The 14,161-nt window shown below is 33.5% G+C and overlaps 1 protein-coding gene and 1 long non-coding RNA gene across 4 annotated transcripts in view; one reads left to right on the forward strand and one right to left on the reverse strand.

The window, feature by feature from the left end:
- EYS (eyes shut homolog) overlaps window positions 1-14,161 on the forward strand; it is a 723,774-nt gene that overhangs the window by 143,544 nt on the left and 566,069 nt on the right. The window contains exons 6-9 of the mRNA XM_084512624.1: window positions 3,153-3,275; window positions 4,867-4,980; window positions 6,238-6,351; window positions 6,767-6,880. Of these exons, the coding sequence (XP_084368750.1) occupies window positions 3,153-3,275; window positions 4,867-4,980; window positions 6,238-6,351; window positions 6,767-6,880 (465 nt within the window). The remainder of the gene's footprint in view (window positions 1-3,152; window positions 3,276-4,866; window positions 4,981-6,237; window positions 6,352-6,766; window positions 6,881-14,161) is intronic.
- Window positions 1-14,161, reverse strand: part of LOC311433465 — a 31,742-nt gene that overhangs the window by 12,606 nt on the left and 4,975 nt on the right. For all 3 annotated transcript variants that reach the window (XR_014690760.1, XR_014690761.1, XR_014690762.1), the window contains exons 2-5: window positions 9,160-9,294; window positions 6,340-6,518; window positions 4,825-4,960; window positions 3,986-4,039 (exon numbers count right to left, since the gene is read on the reverse strand). This is a non-coding gene — a long non-coding RNA (uncharacterized lncRNA). The remainder of the gene's footprint in view (window positions 1-3,985; window positions 4,040-4,824; window positions 4,961-6,339; window positions 6,519-9,159; window positions 9,295-14,161) is intronic.

Here is a 14,161-nt window from a genome sequence, read left to right on the forward strand (position 1 = left end):
TCATGAGACATTTGGGTTTGTCATAAAGAAAGGTCTGAAGAATGTAAAAGTAGCTTATCTGAAAAAAATATATGTTTTAAATAGGTTGCTGCTAAATTTCCATTGTCTAAATTCATGAAGTTTCTTTTGAGAAACTATTAGAAAAAGACACATTTCTTTTGATAGGAGATAGTATATTCCTAAGTAATACTACTGAATCTGTTTTGCTGAAAACTTTATACAAAACCATATTTTTAATATTAAAATTTGGCCCTGAAACCACCACCCCTTCCTTGTTTTTGAACTTGGTATATTAACTTCAGATATATTTGTCAATGCAGCAACACTGCTAATGGATTCAAAACACAGAAATGAAAGCATACATAGGTTATGATCCTTTTTTTCCAATCTTTAACGTTATTATGAATATTTAATTTGTCAAGTAAAAGAAAACACATTAGCTTTTCTACATTGTCTCCAATTTGATGTCAATCTCACTTAACCACATACAACAGTTGTGCATGTATCTGTACATAACTATTACCATTACTGATTAATGTTTCAATTTTACTTCTTTATCTTAATTTCTATGTTTTACGTAGTACTTCAATAAGCAGACGTTAACATTTATTTACAAAGGCAAAAGTGAGAGAGATGCTTAAATTTTTAATAGCGATCAACAGGGAGGAAAATTTCAGCTTTATGAGGACATTGCACAGCTGGTGTTTTGGATAGAGCAGAAACATAGCTTGAAGACACCTTTCTGCATCTATTGATTTAAAAATCAAAATGACTGAAAGTGTAGGACAGTCTTAATATGAATTGTCTTGTATTTATGCCTCAAAGGCTTGTTATACAAGCCAGGATTTCTAAAGTGCAGTATGATTCAGCAATTTACCCTGATGGTCAGAAATTGCTGTCTTACTTCATCTAACCAGCTGTTCAACAACTAAAAATTCTTCTAGACTGGGAGCTCTTCAGTAGTGCCCTAAGGACATGGTTTATATATGTTTTAATTTGAAGACTACACTAAACTAGGCCCAAGCGAGAAAGAACTTCTAAAATTTTCTAATAATTTATTACAAAATACAGGCTGGGTGGAGAATGGATTGAAATCAGTCCTGATGAGAAGGACCTTGAGGTGCTGGTTGATGAGAAGCTTGATATGAGCTGGCAATGTGTACTTGTAGCCCAGAAAGCCAACCTTATCCCAGGCTTCATCAAAAGAAGCGTGGCCAGCAGGTCAAGGCAGGTGATTCTCACCCTCTGCTCTGCTCTTGTGAGACCCCACTTGGAGCATTGTGTTCAGCCCTGGGACATGTCCAGCACAAGAAGGAAATGGACCTATTAGGGCAAGTCCAGAGGAGGGCTACAGAAATGATCAAGGGGCTGGAGCACCTCTCCTATGAAGACAGGCCTAGAGCTGGGGCTGTTTAGCCTGGAAAAGAGAAGAATCCGGGGAGACCTTCTCATGGCCTTCCATGTACCTAAAGGGGGCCTACAGGAAAGCTGGGGAGGGACTCTTCATCTGGGGGTGTATTGACAAGACAAGTAGTAATGGCTTTAAACTAAAAGAGGATAGAGTTAGATTAGATATTAGGAAGAAGTTCTTACTCTGAAGGTGGTGAGACACTGGAAAAGGTTGTCCAGAGAAGCTGTATATGCCCCATCCCTGGAGGACCTCAAGGCCAGGTTAGATAGGGCTTTGGGCAACCTGGTCTGGGGGGCGTGTCCCTGTCCATGGCAGGGGGGTAGAACTAGGTGATCTTTAATGTTCCTTCCAAGCCAAACCATTCTATGATTATATGATTCCTCTGCATCTGCACTTACTATTTATTATTATTTTTTTAAAAAAAAAGGTTATCTTGAGATTTTAGGCTACCACAGTATACTGTAGGAATACAGATTTGTTTGAATGCCTTTGACCAAAGATTCTCTCTTTTTCTCATTGTTGTGTAAAATGTTGATGAACTCAAGGGTAGATACAGGGCAACTCACTGGCACACTAGAATCTTGTCTTGCAAAACCTATGCTACTGAAGCAGGACATTCAATCATAAATCTATTTTTAAATGAAATGTGAAGTTCAGGTTTTCAACCAGACTTAGTATCCAAGCTTGCAAGACATTTGAATTAATTATATTTAGCTCACTGAACCAAATCCCTGGTTTAAGTCTTTAGTGGCTTTTTATGCTATAATTGTTAAATTATAATAAATAGGTCCTGTCTCTTTTGATCTTTGCTGAGGTATTATTTTTGCAAGAATCTAAAAATCTTTAGAAACTTTTTCAGTGTTCTGTTAATAAAAAAAACAACAGAAAACCTTACACTTCTTTTATTCACAGATTATTTTTTTCTGACATAAATTACAACAAAAATGTCTGAAGTTTGAAATTTGGCATTTATAACGAGCAGTTGGATCCTAGCTCCACACATAATGCTTGATATTTTAATTGATTTATATCAACTACTTTAAAATTATCTATAATTGAAAACATTTTTCAGTGAAAGAGTATATTAACTTTCAACTATTTATTGAGTACACTCTAAAATAAAGATGCTGTCATCTCTCAGCCATCTCTGATTTTCTTCCTGGATGATGGCTTCCGAAACTCTAATGCCATTGCCGATGTGCCAATACCCTAAGTGTAAAATTTTGATTCAAATTTTATCTTTGGTTTTCTTTTTTAAACATTGTGCCTATGTAGCCCTCGACAAGAAACTAGGACATTCAGTGTTTCACAAAATTAGGTTTCTTATTAGGATAATTTTCTTTTTTCACTTTTTCTTAAAGACAGTACAGAGTGCTACATTAAAAATGAGAAAGCATTCATCAACAGTGCACTTACCACTATTTCAGTAAAACTAGAAATATGTGTATTAAACTGTTTTGGAAAATTGTCATTCTGTCAAATTCTCTTCAAGGCCTTTTGTATCATAAGTGATTTTAATCATTTCTAGTATGGCTTTATCGTACAGTTCTTTTGTTTAATTTAGAATTGGTTTATATATGAAGCAAGCTTTCAAAGGAAGTGGTATTTTTCTCTATTCTAAACAAACTTTTGAAATAAAAGAATATAAAAGTACTTAGCAAAATTTATCTCTCACTTGCCTGTTTTTTTGTACTAAATGTCATACTAAAGTCTTTATGTCTTCTGCTTTATTTTTCATCAGGTTTTAGTGGTCAGTTTTGTGAAGCAAATATTACTGCCTGCCTGTCACAACCATGTGGAGCCTCCAGCATCTGTAAAGACATATTTGATGGCTATCTTTGTTTCTGTGCACCTGGCTTTATAGGTGGGTTCAACAGAAAATATTGTTTAACATCTGTTTAAGTCAGTCCTAAACCACAGAAAACAATGTTATTCAGAAGTAGTGATTGATATAATTTAGCAGTGTTTCTGAGTCAGGCAGAAGCAGTTTTTGTTTTCCAGCACATGAGTATTCCATTGTAAAAGTTACTAACTATGAGGGACCCAGCCACTCTTACTTCATGCTACTTTAGACAGGGTGTCTGACTTACACTGATATGATCGCAGCTCCTGTAGCCATATGCAAGCTGGCCTTAATATATCTGCTTGTGCTTCCTGTAACAATAAAGCTGCAGTAACAATGACCTCAATTGTCAAATGTACATGCAAGACTCTGGGCAGGCTTATCTACTCATGCTTAAATCTGTCCTGCTGGTCATTGTCATCAGTACTAGGCATGACTAGATCAAAAGTAGTTTGGATATGTCAGCATATTGTCTTTATAATTCCAGATTGCATTGCAAAGCAAACAAACAGACAAAAAAAGAACATATCTAGACAGAGACTCGGATCAAACACAGCAGGATTTCCCTTTTCAGTAGGTCAGCTCTGCAGTCCAGATTTATCTGGATTGCAGGGACTTTGACTTAGCTTTTAAATCAGAAACAGGCTGACTCTAGAGTCTCTGTAGTCAAGGAGGACACAGGCAAACAGAGGGATTCAGGTCTCAAGTAGACACAGTTATGTCCACCATACCTCTTAAATTGCTGCTCTGCATCCTAATGTAGGCATCCATTTAGATGAAACAACCTGTAATTTAATAACAGCAGTATTAGTGTCTGTAACATAAAAAAAATGCTATATCTTGCTGCTATGTATGGTTAGTTCATTTTATTATTATTATGAAAATTTTAAATAAAATTGTCCTGTGTTATTTATAATAAAGTTGTGATGGCGTCTTATTTTATTGAATTATTATTTTGTTTTGTTTTTTGTTTGTTTTGTTTTGTTTTGAAGTCTTATACTCACATCTACATAACATTAGATTAGTATTTTTAGTTTATACTTTTTCTGTGGGCAAATAAAACACAAAACCCCTCAGAAATAATCATGAACTTTTTACCTATTATCATCTATTTGGATGTCATATACAATTTGCAAATAAATATTTCCTGAGCTTTTTTTCCCTTGCAGGCTGGAAAAATATTAGGTACATCACTTCTCAACAAGAAATCAGGATCTATAATTACTCCCATTCATTATATTTCCCATGGAAATCTTCATAAAAATGCATAATTAATAAATAAACAAAAAATAAATTATAGAAGAAAAGACTCTGATATATGGTGTTAGAAACCAACTTACACTTCCATGATGTTTCAGGAAAACTCAAAGTTTATTGCCCTTAAAATATGACAAGATACAAATACTTGAGTGGGTCTATAAATGAATCTACACATTTCCCATCATGTCTTTGCTTCGCATTGTTGAGAAATAAATTCCCTGAGGGCATTTTTTGGATCATTGGTAAAAGTTGTATGTAACTAATCTCCATTATTTCATTTTGTTGTTGCTTCTCACAACTGGTGACTCACCAGTGGCATGTTCCTAATAAAATGAATCCTTCATGTTTCCAGGTAATAACTGTGAGATTGAGGTGGACGAGTGTCTTAGTGATCCCTGTCACAGTGGAGCCACTTGTGTTGATCATCTGAATGCCTTCAGTTGTGTCTGTCAGGATGGATTTCAAGGTATTAAAAATCCACATAACTATTATTTTACAAATGTTTGAGTTTTACACCAATTTTTTAACATATCAGATGAGATATATACAGACGTTTTAGTGTCATCTAAAGTTCTAAACAAGTAAATTAGGTACATCACTTCTCAACAAGAAATGAATGAAAAAGAATATTATAGAAAAAAAAGACTACAGTCTTTAAGATGTAAGTACATCTTTACAAAACTTCTTTGCTTTGTTTTCATGACAGCATGGAAATAGGTGTTTTCTGTTGGCTGGTTGCTTAGCTATTGAAAATAGATCATCTGGGTTCAACGAAATTTTGCAAATACCATATATTGTTTTCTATAAGCTCTTTAAACTGTTGGCAGATGTAATATAATAGAATCAGAGAAAAAAAAAAAAAAAAAAGCTATGTGGGAAAGGTTTTGTTCTTGGCGCATTTGTACAATTCATATGAGAAATGTAATCACTTTGATAACTATCTGCAGTTATTCTTTGCTTCCAGCTCAGATGAGGAATTTAAAGTGCATCCATTTTCTTTTTAGTGCATCATCTTTTAAACAACATTGACTTGTAATCATTGAAATTCAAAGCAATGTACAATTCAAATGTCACAGGGTGAACTACTACATCTCTACTGCTAGTTATATTCAGAACCACTATGGCCTGAAATTTGGTTTATAAAGATTCTTTGAACATCCCAAATCTTGCAATTTGCTGTAATTTTTCATTTATTCTTCAAATCTTCAAATGATAAAAAAATTATTAGTGAATTCACTTATTCTGTAATATATTCAAGATAGTCTTTGTGTATGCTAAGAAAGTATGTTGTTATGTTAGCTATTGTCTAGACTAAGTGGTGTTCTCTACATTACATGTCTTTTTCCATTTCCCAGAAGTATATCTTCTGTACTTACACATGGAAGATTTCCTCCCATGTCATTGCAATGCTGCTTATTATATTTAATGTAATTTGTTTGCTATTCTTCTATATATAAAGAAATTACCTGCTTTAGGCCCAATAAATTTATTCAATGACTGCAAAGACTGTGCTTTTTAGATTATTAGAAAATGAGTGAATAGTTTAAACCTTAAAATCCTCAACATACTGTCTTAAGTGACCAAATTTGAATATGAAGGCTACAAATCTTGAAGGCTGTCAAATATATTTCACTATGTGAGCTATATTCAATTAAAATGATTGTTATTTAATTATATGTGTTATACAATAACTTCTTCCCTATGTCTGACTGTATATTTATAGGCACAACCTGTGAAACAAATATAAATGAATGTCATTCTTCTCCATGTCTTCATAATGCAACATGTGAAGACCTTATTGGTGGCTATGAATGCATCTGTCTACCTGGCTTTACTGGTGAGTCCTGTCAATCGTGTTTTCTACAAAGAGGTAGACCACAAAGCATTCATTAAGATATCATTGGCTAATTTGCTTGTATTTCCTTCTCATTTCTCCTTATCTGCTCCTTGGTCTAATGTTTCATTTGCATCCCAACAAACTGGAACACTGACTCCATCTGTAAACTAAACAGCACAAGATAAATTAGTCTGCATATCAGGAAGATTAGTTACCATTTAGCAACTCAGAAGTTGTGATATATTTGTGGTGAGAAGAATTAAATGTATGCTGACATTTGTATGTATGGATCTTTACTTAGCTGATTCATATCAGTTTCTTCTCACAAGTTACTTGAGATCCTTGTGGTGCAAATGAATTAGAAATTGGCAGCTGATTGTCTTACTTAATGTTCAAATCTTTTGTCTTTTCAAAGGTGCAAGATGCGAAACAGATATAGATGAGTGTGCTTCATTTCCCTGCAAGAATGGAGCCACCTGCATTGACCAACCTGGTAATTACTTCTGCCAATGTGTGGCTCCATTTAAAGGTAATGAACACCAAGGGAGAAGGGAAAGCAAACATAATTAACTTTAGAAAGCATTTCTGTCAATTGTCTGAACTCATTTCACTCTTCCTACAGCATTATTAGTCCTTCATTTTCTCAAGTGAAGCTCTTAAAGTGACCAGCCAATTATGCCCGAGGCTGCAAGTAATGTGAAGTAAACTTTATTTATACATCTACTAGAACTGTTTAATTATTAATCAAAATGGATACTATAAAATCAGTTTGTTAACAAATAAGATTATTTAGAAAATGTGAGACATATGTCCATAGAATAGCCATCACAATTGTTCTAAACATTTTTCTCTCTAATTTGATTGGTCGTGACAGTCTGTAAATTATGCTTTCATTCTCAGAAAACAATTTATAGTTATCTTGGAATCCATAAATCATGCGTGGTTATTTCTGTTGATGCCTTAAAGAAATACTTAAAATGCAAGCTTTATTGTGACCTTTTTCACAGAAATTTGGGGGGGGTAATTTTAAACATGCACTGCTAAAATGATTTAAAATAACAAATTGTGCAGTGTTCTTGAGCAAATCTAGTTTAACTGATAATTTCCATTAGAGGCGTTTGTTGATTTATAAATTAAATATAAACACATTTTTCCTCCTGCAGTTCAATATAATGATACGTACTTAGGATTCCAGAATAATCATTAAAAGACAATTTTCCTGGTATGTTGAGACAGCAGGGTTTTTCCCCTTTAGGGGAGATGGTTGCATTAAATTCATCATTCATGAGAAAGAGGGAGCTCTAATGTTTGTTCTTATCATTTTAGTTAATGGTCAAAGTCTAGTTTGTCATTTTTATTAGTTTTAATTTATGTTCTGCTGAATAAAATCTAGTCAAATAACAAGTAATTGTGTAGTGCGGTTTCAGAATTGTCTCTGCATGGAAAGATTTGGAACCATTTTTACACATGGTTACATATAGCGGTCTGTTAAGATCTTGCTTCACAAGGAGACAGATTTTCAGGAGACTTCAGTATTCCTTTAGATATTCAAGTAAATGATTAAAATTTCAGAAAGTCGCCATTTCTGTTATCACCCTTCTAGAAGCTCACATTTTCTAATGCTCTCATTGGTAAGGTTAAACCCCTCTGGCAAGGGTTTTACATTAATGGTAACTGAGATCCTCTGGAAACAACACTGTTGGTACAGGATGCTTAGAATCTGTAGGATTCTTGTTGAAATAAAGGATTTTTGAGGTTGTTTAGTTCTTTACAGGCTTACTTGGCACCACTTCAAATCAAATTCTTACACTGATATTACCTAGTTTTATGATGGTATAAATAAAATCAGATTTAGATTCATAACAAAACTCTATCTCATTCTCCTACCATGTTTATTTAGTATTAAACAGCTGTTGAAGTAGTCTTTAACTCATTCACAGTAAGCCAACATAAATAATGGAAAGTTAAACCATGTTTTCTAATTGTGTGGAAATATTCAGGTTTCTGTGATGAATAGCTTTGTGTGTACAAATTACCAGTTACAGAATTGTTTTATTAAGAAAGCAAATACATGAAAAAGGTAATATAGCAATATCTGTTCTAGTTTTGAATATTTTCACAGAAGTTCTTGATGTGTTTTTCTCAGTGGAAAAGCATACATGCTGTGTTACGAATGCTCTCATTTACTTGGAAAGAAACTTGAAGTTGGATATACCTTATATATTGTAAAGATTTGGTTCTTCAGTCACAAAATCAGATTTAAAGAGTATGCACCACTATAGAGAAGAACATATACCACTTCAGGATGTGTTCAGCAACCCTCTACTATGCAGAACACAGAATTAAGGAATTCAGATTTGGACATTCAGGGGCATTCATACAGAAGGTAGCCTTTCAGATTAATATAGAAATGGATTCAATCTATAGATAGTGGTTTGCATATATTTATTTCTCCCTGATTTCCCTGACTAATCTGTTTTGTTTATTGTGACAAAAAAGACTGCTAGATTGCAAGGACAATGTTTATTTTTCCTTTTTTTTTTCTTGTTCTTTTACTTTATTTCCTCTTGTTAAAAAGAGAACAGAAGAAAAAAAATACTTTTTTTTTCTTCTTTCTTTCCTTTTCCTTTCCTGACTCTTATACATGTATCTACTATAGTATAATGCTCTTTTCATACAGAGGTTTAACCTAAGTACAAATCTGGTATAGCTGCTTCTGTTCAGTTCTAATATACTAGTCCCTGCAAATATTTCTAAAATGTCTCCTCTCCCACCCATTTTCTCTCATATCTGAGGTACAACACTTACAGTCATGTATATAGGAGGGTTTTTTTGAAGGACATTCTGAAGTTATGCTGATGTTTAGAAATGGGATAAGCTGTTTTTCTACTGCATCCTCCACTATTGGAACTGGGAGCAGGTAGAAAGGCAAACTCAGTTTAGCTGCAGGACAAATCAAAGATTTTAATGTTAGCAACAGGAGACAGATAGCTCAGAAGTGTATTTAGCTACAGTTCTGGCCAATACTTTATCACTGATAGTCTCTGGCAGTAATTTATCTATCACAGTGTTAAGCAGGCCTCTCAGTCCTCTTATGAGCTTGATTCCATTATAGTATTCTAGCTGGGGAGTTATTATAATAACTTTTCTATTATGATATTGATTGTACAATTGTAGCCTTTCTATAATAGAATCACAGTTATTATAGAATTGATATTAAGTGCTTCAGAAGGGAGCAGAGTGTGTGAGAAACATATTGTGAGGCTGTATCTCATTTAAGGGTACTAACGGTCTCATGGAAGGTGAAGTAAAAGCTCCCATGTCTCTATAAGAAAATACTTTTTTGTTCCATTAAAAATTCAAATATGATTCAAGAACAGTGCAATTAGTAAATGATATGGCTACCATTGTCACATTCTACCTGTATATAAAATATCTATCTATATTATAACTGTATCTACATGTGGAAGCATGTTAAATGCACACCTGAAAGTATTTAGTTTATGTAGAATAATATGAAGCATAAGCTAATAAAAATCATATTTTGAAATCAACATGTCATTTAATTGTCCATGAAAAAGAGAAAAACTCATTCTCTTATGCTAAGGAATTGAACAATATTTTTCCAAACCTCAAAACTACCATATTTTATGGTCCTTTGCTGGTCTCCATTTTAAGTTAGCAAAGTACCTTTCTTGTCTTAAGCTATTTATTTTGTTACATGGCTGAAACATTCCCATTATATTCTTCTATCTGTGCTGGCACAATCAGAACCATCTTTTTGGATTCCTGCAGTTTTATTTTGCTTTCATAAGTTTAAAGTCTTCTCATATCTTAAAGCATGAGAGGTGCATCAGTATATAGATTTTACCTAGATCTTACTCAGCTGTATGAAGGAAAGGGGAGGAATGCTCACAGTTCATCGATTGTTCAATCAGTCTTCTATTTGCAAGGAAAGTTCAGCAAGGAAGAAAGTATAAAAATGCCCCTTTCAGGTTAACATTGTGTATTTGATATGTGATACCCCTATAATAGTTGACATTAATATTTCTTTTTTTCCTAATAAAAAATAAGATGAAACAAAACAAAGCAAAGCAAAAAGCTCCTTAGTATGTTTTTAATAGAGTAAAGAGAATTATCCTCTGATCCAAATGACTACATGACTCATTTAAAAAATGCACTGTGTGTGTTTGGTCTAGATGCTGCTAATAGGTATGACCTTTTTAATCAAATATATGTAATTGTAGAGGAAAATTGAAATTCAGTTCTGAGGAAATGTCTACTTATTTGTTGCAGTCTTAATGACACATGTCTCCAAATGTGTTGCAATTAAGATTAAAGCAAAAATGGTAATTGGCCATTAAACATGTTGCAAAAGAAAGTAAACTAGTGAGAAAGGCAACTCAGCAGAAAAAAAAATGCTTAAGTCTGTTGAAAAGCAAGAGTAATAATGGAGTTTTCAGCACAGGACACTCTATTATGGGAACAGCTAATTACAAAGCAGATAATAAGTAAGAAATGTAAGTGCTCATGAAGGCTAGAGTAGATATAACGGAGCAATTACTTTTTCAGTGCTCACAGGCCAAATCTCAGTCTTTCCTGTGCCAAGTCCCATGAAAAAAAAAAAAAAAGAAAAAAGAAAAAGAAAAAAAAAAAAGACCTGTGGCTCCTTACAGCATATATCTGTGTTATACCACAAAAGACTATCTCCTGTTCAATACCAGTTCATATTTGGTTTTGCCACTCTCTTGATGCTGAGCAGCCAAAGCAAATTTTATTCAGGGCAAAAAAATAAAAATAAAACGGTGCAGAGAGATATGTGATTCACTTTGTCTCGTATTGGAGCTCTTCATGGATAGAGAAGCACAGTGTCCAAGTCCATGGTATACGATCTAGAAAATAAGTATTACCTCCAAGCAATAAAGAAAAAGGTTGTCATGGTTGATCAAAAGGCTACGTGATGTGGGAAACAGTACGGATGAGAACTTGCTGTTTCTCCTATATGAAGTCAATGCAGAACTTCTTTGGAAATTTTTCTGGTGTTTCTACCAATCTTGCTATTGTTTCTGAAACTTGACATATAAATATGTAAATTCAGGTGTTTCTGTCACCAAAACTAAACAGATCAGGAAGAAGGTCTTTTGCTTAGCCAGTTTAGACACTCCAGCAGTGGATGTTAGACTTCCACAAGGGTCTGGCAAATATAAGATCAGCAGGAGACCCAGTACCTCCTGGAGCAGCGCCAAGAACCCAAAAGCATCTCTAAAAGCCCTTGTTCATAACATACAAATTCAATAAGGTAAGTGTTGTAATCTCAGCTCTGCTTTCAGTTTGCACCTTGGGATGCACCATTCCACAAGAATGTGCATCCCAAGCCTTTACAGCCCTGAGTACTCTGGGAATACTGCCTCTGTAAATCCAGTCATCTACAGCAGATCAGGGGTTTGAATCTCATTAGTCATGTTGTGAGAATGTTGTATGAGTACCTTGGTGACAGGGAGAAGATTTAAGTTATGTAGATGATACAAGGTATATTCATTGCAAATGAGAATCTCTATGTATCTGTTCCTTATTTCCCAGAAAGAATGTGCAAATCACAGTTTTTCAAAGGTTTTAAGCATGGTTACCTTTTCCCTGGCTGCCCTACAAATAATGTGGGTATTGCTATTAATCAGAAAAAGTTTATCAAGCTTTGTGGTTTTGTTGGTTGGTGAAATAAAAGTTTGCAACTTTTTTTTGTCTACATGGCAAGCCGATATATGGTGTAGGAACATCTGCCAACACAAATCGAAGTAACAAAATGATAATTTTAGCATGTTATAAATAATGTCCAGCCAATCTGGCAAATTTTAAGCAAATGAAAACAGAATCTTGAAACAGAGAAGGGTTTGTCTGCCCGAACTAAAGATGGCCAGTAGTATATGCAAAAACTATTTCCACAGGTACTAGGCCATGAAGAAAAACTGAGTTCAATATTAGCTTTCTGTACATTTTCTATATACTTCAGTAATTTCATTTGAGTTCTGATGTAGCAAAAAATGTAAAGAAAAGCATTTATGTATATGTCAGTAGGAATTAAATTTCTGGTAATTGTTTTGCTTAGTAGCATTCTTGTTTTTATTATCTGAGAAGGAATGAAGCATGATTTTATGCTGAAACCTGAAGTGCACAAATGTAGATATAGATTTACATCTTCATTGATTATTAGCTAGAAATTTGTAACATTTTTTACAAGAAAAAAATGCACTCAAATAATATCTTCAACTTCTGTTTTTGTCTGTTTTTACAGAAATTTATACAGGTATGGAACAATATATGCATCTGTGTGATTTTAACTTTAAGTGTGTGATGTGGGTCTATCTTACGCTTTGTTCCATCATTGCTGTATGGTTTGCATTATCATACACAATTATATGAATGTCCTTCACCTGAAAAGTGCCAAGTATTGCTTTGCAAATATTCTTCCTTTAAAAAACAAATAATAAAAACCATGTTCAACTTGTATGGATTTCACAGAAAATGCCTTTTCACAGAATATGTATAGAATCACAAAGCCATTCTTTTAATGTAAAGTAGAATTTGAATTCCACAGAAAATAAAGAATTTCCTGTAATTTTGAACTGAAAGAAAACACGTCAAATTTGTAAAATGTTATAGTAATACTTGGCTTAATTTCTGGTAATATCAATATATACATGCTTCCATGGGTATTCTTTTCTTCCTATCTGATTCCAGAATACTTTTTTTTTTTTTTTTTTTAAATGTGCATGGATTATATTTCCTTATATCACAAAGTAGATGAAACTAAGCAGCTAGTTGATAAAAAAGCACAAGCATGCAGGTACATCTGAACTTTTCAAAGACATAGAAAATGACAATTTTGATCATTTAATAGAGACAATTTAATCTTTATACTTAAGACATTTAATCTTTAGATTTGCAGGGACTTCAAATTTTAGGCATCCAACTTATTGCTCATTATTGTTCCTATTTCCTATTACATTAAGGTGTGTTTATGAAAGCCTTTTGAGGTAGGAGCTGTATAAAGTTGATGCAAACCAAAACACAGATTTCTCTGGAGTGTTCAAATAGTTTTGTAAAACAAAATTAAAATTATTGTATCTATTAGTTTCAAAAGAACGACTTGGGGAAAACCAGCAAGCTTCTTATAGATTCCAGGTAGGGATTGTTTTGTTTTGTTTTGTTCTTTTGCTTTTTATATAGCCTTCTAGTTCTGTTGTATACTGGATTATGTCCCATAACCAAACACATTTTTAATTTCGTTGAATGGCATTAAGTTTATTTGGATTTACTCTTGGAAAAAAAAGTTGTGATTAATGGTAGAAGTGTCTTTTAGACCTATTGTTAAAAGGGGAATGTTTTCTGAAAAGTTTCAGAAAGACTGAAACTTAATGCGCTTGCAAGAATGTTATAATAATAAATAAGGGAAAAAAAAAAAACCATGGAAAACATCTAAGAAAACATATTTATCATGAAAGGTTCACATAGCTCATTCATTTTTACTTCATATACAAAATTAATTTACTGTCAGTTTGAAGAAAATGGTTTCTCTGTATTTTGAGCCTGAGCTCAAACAAAATAGCATAAATTTAAACAAAAACAGTACTGAGTGAATACCAACTTTTGAAAAATTTCTTGTACACATACAAGCCATACAAAACTAGTCTGTGGTAGATTTATTCATTCTTATTCTTTCCTTCCTGACATCCTTTAAGTAAGTATAGTTTTCTTATTTCATAAGAAAAATGCTATTAACCCCATTCGCATGATATATGTTCTGTTTCATCAA

This window comes from Aythya ferina, assembly GCF_964211825.1.
Source record: "Aythya ferina genome assembly, chromosome: 3".
NCBI lineage: Eukaryota > Metazoa > Chordata > Aves > Anseriformes > Anatidae > Aythya > Aythya ferina.